The 19,196-nt window shown below is 37.2% G+C and overlaps 1 protein-coding gene across 6 annotated transcripts in view; it reads left to right on the forward strand.

Annotated features, from left to right (window-relative positions):
• LRRC49 (leucine rich repeat containing 49) overlaps positions 1-19,196 on the forward strand; it is a 162,639-nt gene that overhangs the window by 107,629 nt on the left and 35,814 nt on the right. For all 6 annotated transcript variants that reach the window (XM_055436698.2, XM_055436702.2, XM_055436706.2 and 3 more), the window contains 2 exons: positions 9,110-9,193; positions 12,693-12,853. In XM_055436698.2, the coding sequence (XP_055292673.2) occupies positions 9,110-9,193; positions 12,693-12,853 (245 nt within the window). The remainder of the gene's footprint in view (positions 1-9,109; positions 9,194-12,692; positions 12,854-19,196) is intronic.

Here is a 19,196-nt window from a genome sequence, read left to right on the forward strand (position 1 = left end):
GGACATCTAGGTTGCTTCCATGTCTATTGGAAGCAACCTAGATTGTAAACAGTGCTGTGATGAGCATTGGGGTACACGTGTCTCTTTCAATTCTGGTTTCCTCAGTGTATATGCCCAGCAGTGGGATTGCTGGGTCGTATGGCAATTCTAGAATAGACACATTTTGAATGACTAGAACAAGGACCATTGTATAGAAAATTCCACCTCCCAGAATTTTTTTGTCTAAGGCATTATTTTGTGAATGCAGGTGCTGTTCTCACAATTCTGAAATGCACACAGTATCTAAAGTTTCCACCTCAAACTCACATATATTTGGCTTCATATGAACTTGTTTACAATTTGTTCTCCCAAATATGAGGTAGCCTATCCGAGGTGGAAGTGAGTGTCCTGTTGTGGTAGCCATTAGTAATGCCCCCAGTGTGTTCTTACATTTTCCAGGTGGAAAGATGATATTTCCCTTTCCCTTGGAGTTAAACATGGTCATGCAACTTGCTTTGGTCAGTAAAATGTGAACAGAAGTAATGTACATAATTTCAGACAGAAGCATTTAAAGACCAAAGTGCGATTTTCTGGGCTTTTCTCCCTTGTGATGGTCTTTGTGAAGGCATATATTGAGTGGAAGATGCCATCAAGTCATAGCACCTAGGAACACTTAACCTACTACATGGAGAACAGTTGGGGTGTTCTTTGCATGATAAAGAAACAAACTTTTCTTATTGTAAGCCAGTGTGAGTTTTAAAGTTATTATGGTGGTATACCTATCCTGTTCTGGCTTTCTCTCCCCTAATGTATAGTATGGGGGCTGCAAACAAGATGGAGGGAGGGAAGCATCACTACGAACAAAGCTAGTGGAGGTGATGGAATTCCAGTGGAGCTATTTCAAATCCTAAAAGATGATGCTGTGAAAGTGCGGCACTCAATATGCCAGCAAATTTGGAAAACTCAGTAGTGGCCACAGGACTGGAAAAGGTCAGTTTTCATTCCAATCCCAAAGAAAGGCAATGCCAGAGAATGTTAAAACTACCGCACAATTGCACTCATCTCACACGCTAACAAAATAACTCTAATAAAAATTTTTCAAGCCAGGCTTCAACAGTATGTGAACCAGGAACTTCCAGATGTTTCAGCTTGAACTGGATTTAGAAAAGACAGAGGAACCAGAGATCAAATTGCCAATATCCTTTGGATCGTTGAAAAAGCAAGAGAGTTCCAGAAAAACATCTACTTCTGCTTTATTGACTATGCCAAAGCCTTTGACTGTGTGGATCACAACAAACTGTTTAAAGTTCTTCAAGGAGATGGGAATACCAGGCCACCTGACCCGCCTCCTGAGAAATCTGTATACAGGTCAGGAAGCAACAGTTAGAACTGGATATGGAACAACAGACTGGTTCCAAATCAGGAAAGGAGTACATCAAGGCTGTATATTGTCATTCTGCTTATTTAACTTATAGGTAGCATACATCATGCGAAATGCCAGGCTAGATGAAGCACAAGCTGGAATCAAGATTGCCGGGAGAAATATCAATAACTTCAGATATGCAAATGACACCATCCTTATGGTGGAAAGTGAAGAAGAATTAAAGAGCCTCTTGATGACAGTGAAAGAAGAGAGTGAAAAAGTTGGCTTAAAGCTCAACATTCTGAAAACTAAGATCACAGCATCTGGTTCCATCACTTCATGGCAAATATATGGGGAAACAATGGAAACAGTGAAAGACTTTATTTTCTTGGGCTCCAAAATCACTGCAGATGGTGACAGCAACCATACAATTAGAAGAAGCTTGCTCCTTGGAAGAAAGGCTATGACCAACCTAGACAGCACATTAAAAAGCAGAGACATTACTTGACCCACAAAGGTCAGTCTAGCCAAAGCTATAGTTTTCCCAGTAGTCATATATGGTTGTGAGAGTTGGACTATAAAGAAAGCTGAGCGCCGAAGAATTGATGCTTTTGAACTGTGGTGTTGGCGAAGACTCTTGAGAGTCCCTTGGACTGCAGGGAGATCCAACCAGTCTGTTCTGAAGGAAATCAGTCCTGAATATTCATTGGAAGGACTGATGCTGAAGCTGAAACTACATTACTTTGCCACCTGATATAAAGAACCAACTCATTGAAAAAGACCCTGTTGCTGGGAAAGATTGAAGACGGGAGGAGAAGGGGATGACAGAGGATGAGATGGTTGGATGGCATCACTGATGTGATGGACATGAGTTTGAGTAAGCTCCAGGAGTTGGTGATGGACAGGGAAGTCTGGCGTGCTGCAGTCCATGGGGTCACAAAGAGTCAGACACGACTGAGCGACTGAACTGAACTGAACTGAACGTATAATATGACTATTATCCATGGGCCAGTAGAAGTCAAGTGATATAGCTTCTAATCTTCATTCTGACATTAACTATGACCCTGGAAACATCTGTTTTCTCTGTTAAGAAAAAAAGATTGAGAGAAAAATAAGGAACATTCTCCTCTAGACAAAAACTGTAATTTTAGTCTGTTTTAATATTTAGTGTAGTCAAGGAAAACAATGTCTTATATAACCCTTTAAAGTATATGGTTAAAAAACCCACATTGCCGTTGTTTTTAAAATTCGACATAATAAATTGCTGATTATATTAGGACTGCTATTATTTATTTTGCAGCAAAATGTCTTCTCATGTAATAAATTCATTGTTTTAGAGCCTTAGTAGTCTGCTAAGAGTATATAATGTAAGTTATTAAATACCTACTAAATCACTGCTGCAGCTGCTGCTGCTAAGTTGCTTTAGTCGTGTCCAACTCTGTGTGAACCCATAGATGGCAGCCCACCAGGCTCCTCTGTCCCTAGGATTCTCCAGGCAAGAATACTGGAGTGGGTTGCCATTTCCTTCTCCAATGCATGCATTCATGCTAAGTTGCTTCAGTCATGTCCGACTCTGTGCGACGCTGTGGATAGCAGCCCACCAGGCTCCTGTTTCCACGGGATTCTCTAGGAAGAATACTGGAATGGGTTGCCATTTCCTTCTCCATTAAATCACTATGCTTCTTAATTGATTTAAACATGTTTCTGTATTGGGTCTTCATGATAAACCACAGTAATGAGGAAAGTGTATGTCTGCTTTCAGGCCAGGTAGATCTCTTTCTTTAGCTACATAAAGGATATGGTTTTTGTCCCCAAAATTGGATTATTATCATGAAGATGCAATTTTTTTCCTTCTTACCAACAGATTTGTAGCTTATCTTTACAATTAGAGGGGTTTATTTTTGTTTCTAACTTTAGTTACTCTGTAATTATTTGGGCTGAAATACAGTCATCATATGTATAAATTTTTAAAACATTCAATATTTGAATTGATTTGGCATCTATCCAGTCTTCCTAGGTTTAGCTTTCCTTTTCAAGTCCTCCTGCCTTTAATAGAAGCTGAGATTCTTTTTGCAAATCTAATGAAATCATCTGTTAAGTATGTATAGTACGTGATGCATACAGTTTCCAGTACTGCTTAAAATTGGCTCTTTGAATAACCAATCTGTTTCTAGTTGACATTCAGTACATGAGTCAACAATTGACCATCAGTATATTTTGTTCTTTTAAAAAGTTTTTTTCTGAAACAGGTTATACTTAATAGGTACTAAATCAACATCTACTGAACAGAAGAGTTTAATGTGGTTGTTAATTCAGCTATTTTATGAAACTAGGAACCAAGGTTCTGAATTTCTTATTTAGGTTTCTCCTCATTACCTCTGTTCAGCCTTTAAACATTAAGAACAACTATTTTCCATATTGTAAAATATACTTTAAATTCACCAAAAATCGCATAAATTTTCATTCCCTTTTAAACAACTAAATCATATGGCAGATTACTGCTAAATTTTGACCTCACTTTTTTCATCTGTCTAAAACCAGTAAAACATGTATGAATATATCCTGATTATAAAAATGCAAACCCCATTTCTCACAAATGACCTCTGGTTCTGATCCTGGCTTTGACCTTGTATAAGTTACTAAACTTCTCAGAGTGTTCATTTCCTCATTTTTAAAATTTGAGTCTTCCAGTGGATGTATTTCTGCTTACCTTTTTAACCCTGCGATAGTTTGCTTTGTGCATTTTTTATTTACTTCTTTAGTCTAAGTCCTTTGTTTTCAGGAGCATTTATAGTGGCTCACACCCTGGAATACATTTTCGTGCCTCTTTGATTTTCCTTCATTCTAATTATAGTGCATGTACTGACCGGGGTGCTCTCGAATGTTGTTCAGTCTCTGAGTCGTATCTGACTCTCTGCGACCCCATGGACCACAGCACACCAGGCTTACCTGTCCTTCACTATCACCTGGAGTTTGCTTAAACTCATGTCCATTGAGTCAGTGATGTTATCTAAGCATCTCATCCTTTGCCACCTCCTTCTCCTCTTGCCCTCAATCTTTCCCAGCATCAGAGTCTTTTCCAGTGAGTCAGCCCTTCGCATCAGGTGGCCAAGGTATTAGAGATTCAGCTTCAGCATCAGTCCTTCCAATGAATACTCAGGACTGATTTCCTTTAGGATTGACTGGTTTGATCTCCTTACTGTCCAAGGGACTCTCGAGAATCTTCTCCAGCAACACAGATCAAACCCATCAATTCTTCGGCACTCAGTCTTCTTTATGGTTCAACTCACGTCTCTACATGCCTACTGGAAAAACCACAGCTTTGACTGTACAGACCTCTGAGCGCAAGAGGTGTCTCTACTTTTTAATGTACTGTCTATGTTTGTCATAACTTTTCTTCCAAGGAGTGTCTTTTAATTTCATGGCTGCAGTCACCGTACACAGTGATTTTAGAGCCCAAGAAAATAAAATCTGTCACTGTTTCCCCATGTGTTCGCCATGAAGTGATAGGACCAGATGTCATGATCTTCATTTTTTGAATGTTGAGAGCTTTTTCACTCTCCTCTTCCACCTTCATCAGAGGTTCTTTAGTTCCTCTTCACTTTCTGCTATAAGGGTGATATCATTTGCTTATCTGAGGTTGTTGATATTTCTCCCAGCAATCTTGACTTCAGCTTGTGAGTCTCCAGCCTTAGCATTTTGAACATAAGTTAAACAAGCAGGGTGACAAAATGTAGCCTTGATGTACTCCTTTCCCAATTTTGAAACAGTTATTCCACGTCCAGTTCTAACTGTTGCTTCGTGACCTGCATACAAGTTTCTCAGGAGACAGGTAAAAAGGTCTGATATTCCCATCTCTTTAAGAATTTTCCAGTTTGTTATGATCCACACAGTCAAAGACTTTAGTGTAGTAAATGAAGCAGACGTAGATATGTTTATGGAATTCCTCTGCTTTTTATATGATCCAACGGATGTTGGCAATTTGATCTCTGGTTCCTCTGCCTTTTCTAAATCCAGCTTGTACATCTGGAAGTTCTTGCTTTAAGTACCATTGAAGCCTAGCTTGAAGGATTTTGAACATTACTTTGCTAACATGTGAAATGAGCACAATCATATGGTTGTTTGAGCATTCTTTGGCATTGCCCTTCTCTGGGATTGGAATGAAAACTGACCTTTTCCAGTCCTGTGGCCACTGCTGAGTTTTCCAAATTTGCTGGCATATTGAGTGCAGCACTTTCACAGCATCGTCTTTTAGCATTTGAAATAGCTCAGCTGGAATTCTGTCACCTCCACTAGCTTTGTTCATAGTAATGCTTCCTAAGGCTCACTTAACTTTACACTCCAGGATATCTGGCTCTAGGTGAGTGCCCACACCATTGTGGTTATCTGGGTCATTAAGACCTTTCTTCTATAGTTCTTCTGTATATTCTTTCCACCTCTTCTTAATTTCTTTTACTTCTGTTAGGTCTTTGCTGTTTCTGTTTTTATTGTGCCCATCTTTGCATGAAATGTTCTCTTGGTATCTCTAATTTTTTTTGACAAGATCTCTAGTCTTTCCCATTCTCTTGTTTTCCTCTATTTCTTTGCATTTTTTACTTAAGAAGGCTCTTATCTCTCTTTGCTATTCTCTGAATCTCCACATTCACTTGGCTATATATTTCCCTTTCTCCTTTGCCTTTTGCTTCTCTTCTTTTCTCCGCTATTTGTAAGGCCTCCTCAGACAACCACTTTGCTTTCTTGCATTTCTTTTCTTCCTATACAATGTTACAAACCTCTGTCCATAGTTTTTCAAGCATTCTGTCTACCAAATCTAATCCTTTGAATTTATTTGTCACCTCTACTGTGTAATCACAAGGGATTTGGTTTAGATCATAGCTGAAAAGTCTAGTGGTTTTCCCTACTTTCTTCAGTTTAAGCCTGAATTTTGCAATAAGGAGCTCATGATCTAATCCACAGTCAGCTCCAAGCCTTGTTTTTGCTGTTTAGAACTTCTCCATCTTACAGTAACAACTTCTCTAATCTCAGTGGATTAAATCAACAAAGTTTATTTCATGCTCATACTGTCAGTCTGTCCATTTTATGTGGTCTGAGAACTTTACTCTGTTGTCCTCATTCCATGACCAAGGCCTTCAAAGTGCCCATCCTTTGGAGCTTTGCAAATTCTGTAGCAGAAATGAGAGAGGAAATAGCTATATCATACATTGTCTTTGAAATTTTCTACCCAGAAGTAACACATATCACTTTTTTTCCTATGACGTTGGCCAAAGCAATTCACATGACCGCACCTAACTTCAAGAGGACATGAAGTGCCATCTCACTATATGGCCAGGATGTAGGAAGACATAGGAATATTTGGTGAACAACTCTTGTAACTATCCATTATATTTTAAATCAAATGTTAGCTTCTGGTAGAAATGTAAATTAGTACTACGCTTATGGAGTTTGTTTGCAAACACGGCAAAAGCCCTAGAAATATGTCTACCATTTGATTTAATTGTTTCAGTTGTAGGAAATTATTGAACAGTTGTGGGCTTCCCTATGGCTCAGATCATGAGCCAGTGGCTCAGATCATCCTACAAGTCAGGAGACCTGAATGTGATCCCTGGGTTGGGAAGATCCCCTGGAGAAGGGAATGGCAACCCACTCCAGTATTCTTGCCTAGAGAATTCCATGGACAGAAGAGCCTGGCAGGCTACAGTCCATGGGGTCACAAAGAGTTGGACACTACTGAGCAACTTACACAGTCACAGTCAAAGAGATATACATTTAATAATTCATTCTTTGAATATATATATTTACTACATATCTACTATGTGCTGGGTAGCTGATATGGTCTATACCTTCATGGAGCTATTTGCAGGAAAAAAGAGAGATAGTACTAAAGATAATTTCAATGAAACAGGTTAAGGGCTATGACTGGCAATTATAGGTTGGTATGAGAGCATTCTACTCTTCAAGTCACCTCCATTAAATTTTTAATTTCAGGTTTTGTAAACTATATTTCTGAAAATGTTCTCCTTCAAATGCACTGAATTAATTTTTACAGTTTTGTGTCTCTGAAGATATTTTCAAGTTTTTCTTTCATGAAGAAATTGTTTTCTCAAATTATGACATCATTTTGAATGCCTACAAATCTTTTGATAATAAAAATTAAGAGTTACATGGTTATAATTTACTTTATTAAAATTTGCCAATCATCAGGGTGAAAAATCATGATCCAGATTGCGTATGCAGATTGCAACATTTAAAAATTTGTTTATAGTGAATATTGTAATGTGACGGAAAAATTATGATATTTGAGTTAGGGTTTTGGGATTATGACTGATTTTTAAAATTTTTCTAAACTGTAATGTTGTGGGCTTCCCTGGTGGCTCAGAGGTTAAAGCGTCTGCCTCCAATGCGGGAGACCTGGGTTCAATCCCTGGGTTGGGAAGATCCCCTGGAGAAGGAAACGGTAACCACTCCAGTATTCTTGCCTGGAGAATCCCATGGACGGAGAAGCCTGGTAGGCTACAGTCCACGGGGTCGCAAAGAGTCGGACACGACTGAGCGACTGAACGGAACAGAATGTTATTACAGTAAAGTTATTTCATAGTTTTTAGAATGGAAGAAATTAGACCGGCCAAATCAACTTAAAAACAAAGTAATTATATTAATGAAGAATAATTTATTAATATACGTGGAAATTTTTAAAAAGCTTTCATAATTGTATTGTCATTTATAAAAAGCTCTGCTTTACAACAATAAATTAAATAGATTGTTAGAAGTATGATTTTTATCTTCATGATAAAAACTTTGTTAAATCTCTCCATGTAGAACTACAGTTCAGAGAAAAATTATACAAACCTGCCTCCCCCTCCCTTTTGTTATAATTTATTTATGTTTGGTTGTGCAAGATCTTGGCTGCTACGCACAGGCTTTCTCTCGGTGTGTCAGTGGGGGCACTCTCAGTTGTGATGTATGGGCTTCTCATTGCAGTGGCTTCTCTTGTTGCGGAGCGTGGGCTTTAGGGCATGCAGGCTTGGGTTGTTGTGGGACCTAGGTTCAATAGTTGCATTTCCCAGGCTTTAGAGCACAAGTTCAACAGTTGTGGCACATGGGCTTAGTTGCTTCCTGACATGTGGACCCTTCCTGGGCCAGGGATCAAACCCATGTCTCTTGCATTAGCAGGTGAATTCTTTACCACTGAGCCACCAGGGAAGCCCCCTGCTCCTCCTTTCTTCTTTCTCGTCTCAGTCTTTTTCTTGTATTCTTTAGGTTTATCTCACATCAAGAGTTGGGAGTAGAGTTAAGAATGCACAGTTTTATTTTAGAATTAAGTTGGAAGAAGAAAATAAAGAGGAACATACTGACTTTTTCTTTGAGGGCATATTTTCTATTAGCAAGTAGTATGGCTCTCACACGGAGAAGGCAATGGCAGGCCACTCCAGTACTCTTGCCTAGAAAATCCCACGGACAGAGGAGCCTGGTGGGCTACAGTCCATGGGGTCGCTACTAGTCAGACAAGACTGAGCAACTTCACTTTCACTTTTCACTTTCACACATTGGAGAAAGAAATGGCAACCCACTCCAGTGTTCTTGCCTGGAGAATCCCAGGGATGGCAGAGCCTAGTGGGCTGCCGTCCATGGGGTCGCACAGAGTCGGACACGACTGAAGCGACTTAGCAGCATGGCTCTCATAAAGAAAATCAGACTTGGAGAACTGAAGATATTTAGAATCAAAAAAGGTTAAATACTTAACAATACTTTTTTACATTTTTCTTTTAGGAAGAAGAAAGGCGTATGGCATCTGTGGTAGCCAAAAAAGAGGAAGAGAAGAAGCGGGAAAGTCACAAGCAATCTTTGCTTAAGGTATTGTCTCTGGTGTCTGCATTCATGTATGTGCGCACGCACACACACACACACACACACACACACACACACACACACACACTCACACATACTGAAGCTAGCTTTCTAATCAGCTAGAAAAGTGGTTTCCAGCCTGCAAATTTTTCATTCCTATTGATAGTGTTTTTAATAAACAGACACCCTTAAAACTTCTGAACAAACAAACCTGTACTTCTGAAATACAATATAATATAATGTACATTATAAAATAAATGCAGAAATTAAAAAGTGTAAAAGGAAGAGATTTAAAAAAAGCAAATATATATATATATAACAGAAATTAACCTTCTTTCCACACCAGTACATCACCTTGTGTATCCTCCTGGCATTTAAATTTCATTTTGGAAACCACTGTAGTAAACTGTCATCTTTAGTGATATATATTTTAACGAGCTCTGCTACTTGGGTTTATTTTTTGTGATAGCTTTTTAAATTAAAAAAAATTCTCCGTTAACTTCTCCAATAGAGAGGTGGTAAAGATTTTGGGGAGTATAGAAATTAAAGGGTTTTTTGAACTTGTTTTCAGTGGTTTAACATATCAGATATTACTGTCTTTAAAAGGTTTTCGGGATAACAAGTATATAGTAAACTTAGGAAACAAGAGAACTTAATGGGGTGATGGAAATGTTATTGGTTAACATTTATGCATTTATCAGAACTGATCGAAGAGTACACTTGAATTTGTGTATTTTACTTTGTCAAAACTACTCCTAAATTAACAAACAAAACAAACTTGGTCCCAAGTCCTCTCAACTCATATTATCGTATCATATCATATATATTAGAAATTGCGCCCCACAGCAGGAGGTGAGTGGCAGGCGGACGATCGAGGCTTCATCTGTGTTTATAGCCGCTCATCTCAGTTCAGATGTCAGTGTCTTCCATCACCCCCAGATGGGACTGTCTGGTTGCAGGAAAACAAACTTAGAGCTCCCACTGATTCTGCATTCCAGTGAGATGTATAATTATTTCATTATATATCACAATGTATAATAATTTAGAAGTAAAGCACACAATAAATACAATGTGCTTGAACATCCCCAAACCACCCCCCTATCCTGGTCGATGAAATGGTGTATAGACATCCATCTTTAGTCCTGCTGTTTTTCTATTTTCTTTTCAATCTTTAAAATGAATGGAAGTAATAGTGATGACGTATACTGGTGTGGTATTGCTTGGTTTATAAAGAATAGACTCAAGTGGCAGAAGCTGAAAGTTGGCATCTTCTAAAATAACTATCACTTTAACACAAATTTGACAGACTGTCCTCTAGCTATAGTCGTGATTGTACTAATATGCCAGATGCATCCATGATCTTTAAACATAAAAATTTTTTTGGGGGCGAATCCTCTTTTGCCTTACAGAATCTTAGTTTTTCCTTTGTTCTTTTTCCTGCTCCACAGGCACTTAGAGCCCTTGTTGGCCCCTCTCACCAGCCAGTGATCCCCACCTGACCCCAGATTGCGCTCTTGTTTTAAACTATATCCTCCCTTTTCTTGACCTTGGTGAAAATACCCATTTTCTTTGTCAGCCTGGTGTTGATCTGATTTTAACAACCCAATAAAAGAAAGCTTAACTTTGGGACTGGTATAGAAAAGTGTTTGCATTTTCAGAGTATCTTGTTATAAATTTAACTTACTGAGTGGTATAAACTTTTGTGCCTTTTTTCTAAGCACTGCTACATCTACCTCATTAAGAATATTTATTTTTGCCAACTCCAAGTCAGCCAGAAAGCCACATGCATGGCGTCAGCATGATAGCCATCTGCCATTAACTCACTGCCCCTGCCTCTTTCAAAATAGCCTTGGCACTGAGTGAAAATAATGCTATTGTGTAGATTAAGAATTGGGTTGTCCCAAGTCATCTGCAAATAATTGAAATAGAATCCTTTAAGATAAGATGCCTTCTTGTCATAGATTTTGGGGAAAAATTTATAGTAGAATGTCAAATACCTACTTCCTTTAGATAAGGACATACATAAAATGTCAAGACGTCTCAGAAGTATACACATACTAAGTGGAACCCATTTAATTATATAAACAAATTTCAAATACTGATGTACAAAAGCTTTCAACTTTTATGAAATTCATTTTTTTCCCTTTTCTTTTGTTGCTTGTGCTTTTGGTGTCATAATGACATGACACCAAAATGAATAAATCATTATGTACTCCTATGTCATGAAGATTTATACCTATATTTTCTTATAAAAAACTTAAAATCTTAAAAAAAAAGAACCCATGTTAAAGACATTTTTAAACGCAGAAATAGAACTTTAAAAATGTTTCATTTTAATTAAGCTTTGTCACCAGTTTTCATTCCTATCCAGTGCCATTTCTCCGTCTAAAATTTTAGGCAGGCAAAGAAGTGGATCTAAACATAAGTATTCTACATGTGTGAATGCACTGAGGGAATGGGCAAAGAATCTTCCTGACAGCTTTCACTAGTTCCAAAGGGAGCAGGTGAAGAGGGGCAGTACCACAGAGATGATTTTTCACAAGATGATTGTCTGAGTAAAGATACAAGGGGAGTCGTCTATTTTCAGCACTCTGATTTAACCAACATACCATTTAGAAGTTGTGTTAGTCGCTCAGTCATGTCCAACTCTTAGCGGCCCCATGGACTGTAACCTACCAGGATTCTCAGTCCATGGGATTCTCCAGGCAAGAATACTGGAGTGGGTTACCATTTCCTCCTCCAGGGGATCCTCCCTACCCAGGGATTGAACCCAGGTCTCTTGCATTGTGGGCAGATTCTTTACCATCTGAGTCACAAGGTTTGATAATGGATAATCTAAGATGCTACTAGTTATCTAGAAATGTTTCAACCTAGTACAATTTCTTTTAATAGTCTATATATGTTTGTTATTTTTCAGACATTGTAATTTATGCTGCGTAGTTTAGAACACTGATCAATCTCTCCTTTCTCCCTCCCTCTGAGATTACTCCACCATATTTGCCATAATTATTGGTTAGAAAGATTAAAATATTGTCAGGTTTTCTTACTATCTTTAAGCACAAAGACATAATTTAAACTTCACGTAACGCTTGAGTCCCCTGGCGGAGGAAATGGAAACCCACTCCAATATCCTTTCTTGGACAATTCATGGGTTGCAAAGTGTGGGACATGACTAAAGCGACCTAGCACACATGCAAATGTAACAGTTGAATATATAAATTTCCATCAGATTAAACTTGCAAATAGTGAATTTTCTTATGTCCAACAGGAGTAATTGTTATTTGTATATACTTTTTTAAGAATGATAGAGCATTTTTGAGATGTTTAAATGTATAGGTTGAATAAAGGCTGCTTATACCGTGTTTTAAAATACATATTTGGTAGCTGCTTTAAGTAACTGACTCCTTTTAAATATGTGATAAGTAGTACAAACAATATACTCCTTGGATTCTCCTGCTACAAAAATTGCATTATGTAATTCTTGTCACAATGAACTTTTTCATAGGAGAAGAAAAGGTTAATAATTAACAATGTAGCTCGAAAGTGGGACTTGCAACAACATCGAATAACCAGTGTTGCTATAAATCAAGATAGAAGAGATTCTGACTCTCAGGACCACTGTCAGAACGATGGAAGCACCGTCTCTACATTTCCAGAGGAAGCAGGGTATGCAGTGGTATTCTTTCTGGATATTAGTATCTTTGGAGAAATGAATTTGGAGCAGAAATGGGAAAATATTTTACATATGTTTACTTTAAAATAGTTTTCTTAAGAAAACTGCAATTAGCAATAGGTTTTAAACGTTAAGGTGGAAATATTGAAAATATAAGCTTGCCCCTAATTTAAAAACCCTTTAGTAGTTTCTTATTTTTCTTAGGAATAAATCTAGATTACTTAATATAGACTGTGAGGCCATCTACCCTCCTTACCTGTCTTGCCCCGTAGTATCAGCCTTTCTGTTCTCATGCTGCAGCCTCAGTGAGTCCCAGTTTGGTTACTTCTTACCTTAGAACCCTCCTTCTACACACAGATCTATTCTCCCCTGCCCTGCTTCCTTCACCCTGCCCTGGCTAACTGCAATTCAGCCTGGAGGTCTTGACTTCAAACCTCACTTAGGAAAAGTCTTTCCTGATGACTTCCCAGAGAGTAGGCTAGATCAGATACCTTGTTTTCTCCCAGTGCTCTGCGCTTCCCCTTGTTAGCACTTATCATGACCATAATTAACCATTGGGTAGTTAGAAAAAAGGAGAAGAGCGCATCAGAGGATGAGACGGTTGGGTGGCATCACCAACTCAATGGACATAAATTTGAGCAAACTCCGGGAGACAGTGAAGGACACAGGGGCCTGTCGTGCTATATAGTCCATGGGGTCGCACAGTCGGACACAAGTTAGTGGCTGAACGACAACATGAATAGTTGTTTTGTATTTGTCTTTCCCACTAGAATGTAAAACCCTGATTGTATTAACCTTTGTTGTTTCCCCAGTGGCTAGCACAAATCCTTACTCCTTAACTATCAGTGTTAAGCAATTTGGCATAAAACATAAATAGTTACTCCAGTTGCAATCTATAGTATCTGTCTTTTCCAGTGGCTCACAGCCTTTTCCTTCTATGACATACAAATCATATAACACATATCCCTTGGTTTATGAACAAATCTGAGGACACTATCTTGGCTAACATATTTCACTTCTGCTCATAAAGGCATGCTAGAATCAAGTCATTAAAAGGAATATAAAGCATATATAACTTCATAGTTTATCATTTAAAAATTTGTGTGTGTGTATATATATAATTTAAAAAGAAAAGCTAAAACTCAAAGATAGAATGCACTTCAGTTTTGTTTCATTTGATGCACAGTTATCTAATGACCTAACCAAATCCTGAAACACATTTCAAACTAAATATAATACAACTTTTATTTCAGCTTTTCAGCCAGTATTCTTTCAGCTTTCCATATATGAAGAGTATAATCAATAAGTCATTTAAGAGGAATTAGAATAATATTTTGGAAGTTTACTGTAGTTAAGAGTTTGACATATATTTTAAAGACAAATATACTTTAGCAATTTTAGTTATAAGATTAATTTATATTGACCAGCATACCTCCTTCATCTCACTTGGGTATCCACATGTAGAGTTTCTCAGATCTTTCAGCTAGAAAAATAAGGAAACAAGAATTGACATTTTAATTAAGTGATAACTTATATAATGGTTGTATCATTTATATTGCCCTGAAACTTTATTGAATATTATTTAAATGTCAAAATAATTCTACTTGTATATAACTATACTTTATAAAATTAAAACTTTATGTCATTGGGCTTTAGATTTATGAAATACTACCCATTAGTTCTATTTCTGATTTATCTTTTCTTTAAAAATATTTTTTCTACCTTCCTTAAGAAGGATTCCTAGTTCCAAGTTTATCTGAATGACCTTATAAATTTTATTCTAAAGTTTTAATAAGGTTTTAAAATTCCTTCTTTAATACATCAAATTTATTTTTATATATGGTGTTAGGTAAGAGCCTAACTTGATTTTATTCCAGTTGACTAGTCAGTTTTCTAATAGCATTCCTCAATTAAATTATTCTCTTTTGTAATGGGAATGTCATTTTCATCTTATATTAAGTTCCCATAAATACTGGATATATTTCTGAACTTTATATTCCATTTCAGTAACCTACTTATCTGTTTTAATGCCAATACCAGACTATTTTGATTATTGTCATTTTATAGTTTTAATGTTTAGTAAGGGAAATATGCTTTCACTGTTCTTTTCAAAGTTTCAATTCTCACACCCTTGTTCTTACATATGAGCTTTAAAATCATTTAATCTAAATGGAAAGTTAAGAATCTTTTTCAAATGGCATTTAAGTTGTTTATTTCAGTAGGATTAACATTTGTAAGATAATAAATCATCACTTTAAAAATCATGGTATATCTCTACATTTTTCAGGTATACTAGGGAGCTAACTGGGGATGCGTTGAGATGTTGAAGGAAAATTCTGAGGAACTAAAGGAAGTTATAGACCATGAAACTGTAGCAGCTAGTCTGAATTGTTGAGCGAGTATTCCAGGAGTACAGAGTGACAAGATTTATCAGTTGCTGTTGTTCAGTCGCTAAGTCTTGACTTTGCAACCCCATGGATTGCAGCAAGCCAGGCTTCCCTGTGCTTCACTATCTCCTGGAGTTTGCTCAATCTCATGTCCATTGATTCAGTTATGTCATCCAGCCGTCTCATCCTCTGTCACCCCCTTTTCCTCCTGCCCTCAGTCTTTCCCAGCATCAGGGTCTTTTCCAGTGAGCTGGATCTTCGCATCACGTGACCAGAGTTTTGAAGCTTCAGCCTCAGCATCAGTCCTTACAGTGAATATTCAGGTTTGATTTCCTTTAGGATGGACTGGTTTGATCTCCTTACTGTCCAAGGGACTCTCAAGAGTCTCCTCCAGCACCACAATTCCAAACCATTAATTCTTCAGCTCTCAGCTTTTTTATGGTCCAGCTCTCACATCCATACATGACTTTTGGAAAAATCATAGCTTTGACTTTGTGGACCTTTGTCAGCAAAGTGATGTCTCTGCTTTTTAATACACTGAAGGTTTGTTATAGGTAAATAGGTTGAAAAGCTAAATATCCAAGAAAGAATAAGGAAATAGAGGATCAAAAATAAGGAATTCAAAAATTCAAGTATAATGTCAAAAGAAAGAAATGATAGGTCATATGGTCTAGGATATTTTTAAATAACTGAAAAGTAGAAGGTTGCCAATGAATTGGGAGAAAATGTAGTATTTCTGGGACTAGAAGGCTTAATGAAATTAAAGATGAGAATTACATAAAGTAATAGGGTTAGTAGTGAGCTGAACTAGTGGGAATTTATAGTCAAATTAAGTTTTTGAAGTTGAAGATTTTAGAGATGGAATATATGTTAGTAATAACATAAAAAACACTTTGGAGGCCACTGTGGCCCTGGGAATGAGTTGTTGGAGAAAAGTAGAAATCAGTAAGGAGAGGAGAAGAGGAGAGAAGATGAGTTGAAGTTATTATTGTGTGGACATTAAAGTTATTGATGATAGAACTAGGTGTGGAGCCAAGGGCCAGAGTATTCAACGGTGACCAGCGTTATCTCCTTCCAGTCTCAGCCATGCATCCTATGCCCTTATCACAGAGATGTTCACTGTTCACATTTTACTAGTGTCGGCAGCAGCAGTGATTGTGGGAGTGTCATTGTTAATTAATTGATTCTTTCACCTGGCAAAACTATCTCTGATTGCTGGACTCTGACTATTAGGCAGACCGACAGGTGGACTCCAGACTATTAATGTGACTTTCCTGACACTTTAAACTTTTAAAACAACTTTCTTCCAAAAATTTTGTGACCTTCTAAAATACAATTGGTTCCAAGAGAAAGAAGTATCTGCTAGTGAAAATTACTGTGACTTAAAATTGCTCCCAAGAGTTTCAGAACTTTTATTAGGAGTTCCACAAAGCTAGAGGTTTTTTAAGGAAAGAGCACAAATGAAGAATTTGGAAGAGATGGGAAAATTGATGTGTGGGTTCAGTGCAGAGGATGTGGAGAGCAGTAATGAATTATTAGGAAAGACATCCACAGTTTCTGGCAAAAATTTCTACGGTTGTAAGGTCAATGTGCCATGGAGACATGATTACATTATCATGGTCTGACCCTTTTTGATGATCTAAAAACTTTTAATTCAAGGAGACACAGATGACATTTATCTATGAAATCAGAAAAGTAACACTTTAGAGATAGACAAGAAATTATTAGTAGAGACTATACTGCAAAATTACAACTTCTAGTAGTTGTAGATCTTTTTTTTTTTTTTTTCAGTTTGGCTTGTGGTTATGTGATTCCTGTAAAATCAGTTACATTGGAAAGGTAGGAATATTTCTTAAAGAGCTTATTTTCCCTTGTGTATGCCTACATGAAAGGCTCTTAAACAGAGAATCCAGATTGACTTTTTGAACTTCAGGTTCTTATTTTGCTTGAACATGCCACACCGATTGACATAGTTGATACTCATTGTTGATAGGATCTTTGCATTAATATTCTTGAGAGCACATTCACTTGATTTTCCTTTTACCTCTGTGGCTACTTTTTTTTAATTTAATTTTTATTTTAATTATTTGTTTATTTTTAAAATTTTTAATTGGAGTATAGTTGATTTACCGTGTTGTGTTAGTTTCAGGTGTACATCAAAGTGAATCAGTTATACATATACATATACTACTCTTTTTTAGATTTTTTTCCCATATAGGCCATTACAGAATATTGAGTAGAGTGTGCTATATGGTAGATCCTTATTAGGTATCTATTTTATTTATATACACACACACACACACATATATATATATATATATATATATATATATAGTGGTGCATGTATATATCCCTCATTCCCTCCCTCTCTCCTTTCCCCCTGGTAATTATAAGTTTGTTTTCTACATCTGTGACTCTATTTCTGTTTTGTAAGTGAGTTAATTTGTACCATTTTTTAAAAGATACTTCGTATATGCAATATCAAATGATATTTGTCTTTGTCTGACTTCACTTAATTTGACAATCTCTAGGTCCATCCATGTTGCTGAAATTGGTATTATTTTGTTGTTTTTTATGGCTGACTACTCTTTAAGTGGGTTTCCCTGGTGGCTCAGCTGATAAAGAATCCACCTGCAATGCTGGAGACCTGGGTTCGATCCCTGGGTTGGGAAGATTCCCTGGAGAATGGCATGGCAACCCACTCCAGTATTCTGGCCTGGAGAATTCCATGGACTGTATAGTCCATGGGGTCACAAAAAGTCAGGCACAACTAAGCAACTTTTACTTTCACTCTTTTAAGTATATCTTGCTGACTCCATTTTTACCAAATCTTTGAATGTATATCAGATTGATCCCTGGGTCAAGAAGATCCCCTGGAGAAGGGAATGGTTCCCCCTCCAGTTTTCTTGCCTGGAGAATGTCATGGACAGAGGAGCCTGGCAGGCTACAGTTCATGGGGTTGCAAAAGAGTCAGACACAACTGAGTGACTAACACTTTCACTAAGGAATATAACTGATATCTTAATATTTAACAGTTTAGTTTGCATTAATACCAATTTAGTTGTATTAATTTGTAAACATTTCGCTCTCATATAGCTCCAAATTTTGTCTTTATACATTGTGTGGACATTAACATAGATTTATAGGTACTATTTTATGCATTTGTCTATTAAATCATGCAAGAATAAAGAGGAGTTACCAACTAAAAATTCAGTGACATTGGATTCTATGTTTATCTGTATAATTATCTGCTCTACTATTTGTTTCTTCATGTGACTTTGAGTTATGGTCCAGGTTCCTCTCATTGCAATCTAAAGGACTACTTTAGCATTTTTTTATAGAGCAGGTGTACTGGCAATGAACTATCACAATTTTTGTTTATCTAGAAATGTCTTAATTTCTTCCTCAGATTTGAAGTACAATTTTGTTGGATACAGAATTCTTGGTTAACAGTTTTTGGGGTTTTTTTCCTTTCAATATGCCATCCGACTGCCTGTGTCTCCCATGGTTTCTGATGAGAAGTTGGCTATTAATCTTATTGAAGATTCTTTTTATTAATACAAGACTAGTCATTTCTCTCTTGTTGCTTTTAAGAATCTGTTTATCTTTGTCCTTCCACAGTTGGAGTTGACGTTTAGAGTCTTCTCAGGTCTTTTCTGAGCATAAATGTGGACATAAGTGTCACCCTGTAGATTCCTTGGAATACACAGGAGCTTCCCAAAGTCCTTCTTCCCCTAAATATCTTCTTCCCCAGATTCTTGTTTCTTTGTCTTTTTGATCTATCTGTTGTTTGCCCTGTATAGCAGCAGCTAAATACATTTTTCCCTTTAAATACTTTTGAAAACTGCCACCCAGGAAACCACCTCAGCTATGGGGAAGCTCAGAGGCAGGGAAACAAAGGCAAGTCCTTGAGCTGATCCTTTGGCGAGCTACTAGACATGTCAAAACG

This window comes from Moschus berezovskii, chromosome 9 (genome assembly GCF_049115385.1).
Source record: "Moschus berezovskii isolate FMDL1 chromosome 9, NW_MosBer_1.0, whole genome shotgun sequence".
Classification (NCBI taxonomy): domain Eukaryota; kingdom Metazoa; phylum Chordata; class Mammalia; order Artiodactyla; family Moschidae; genus Moschus; species Moschus berezovskii.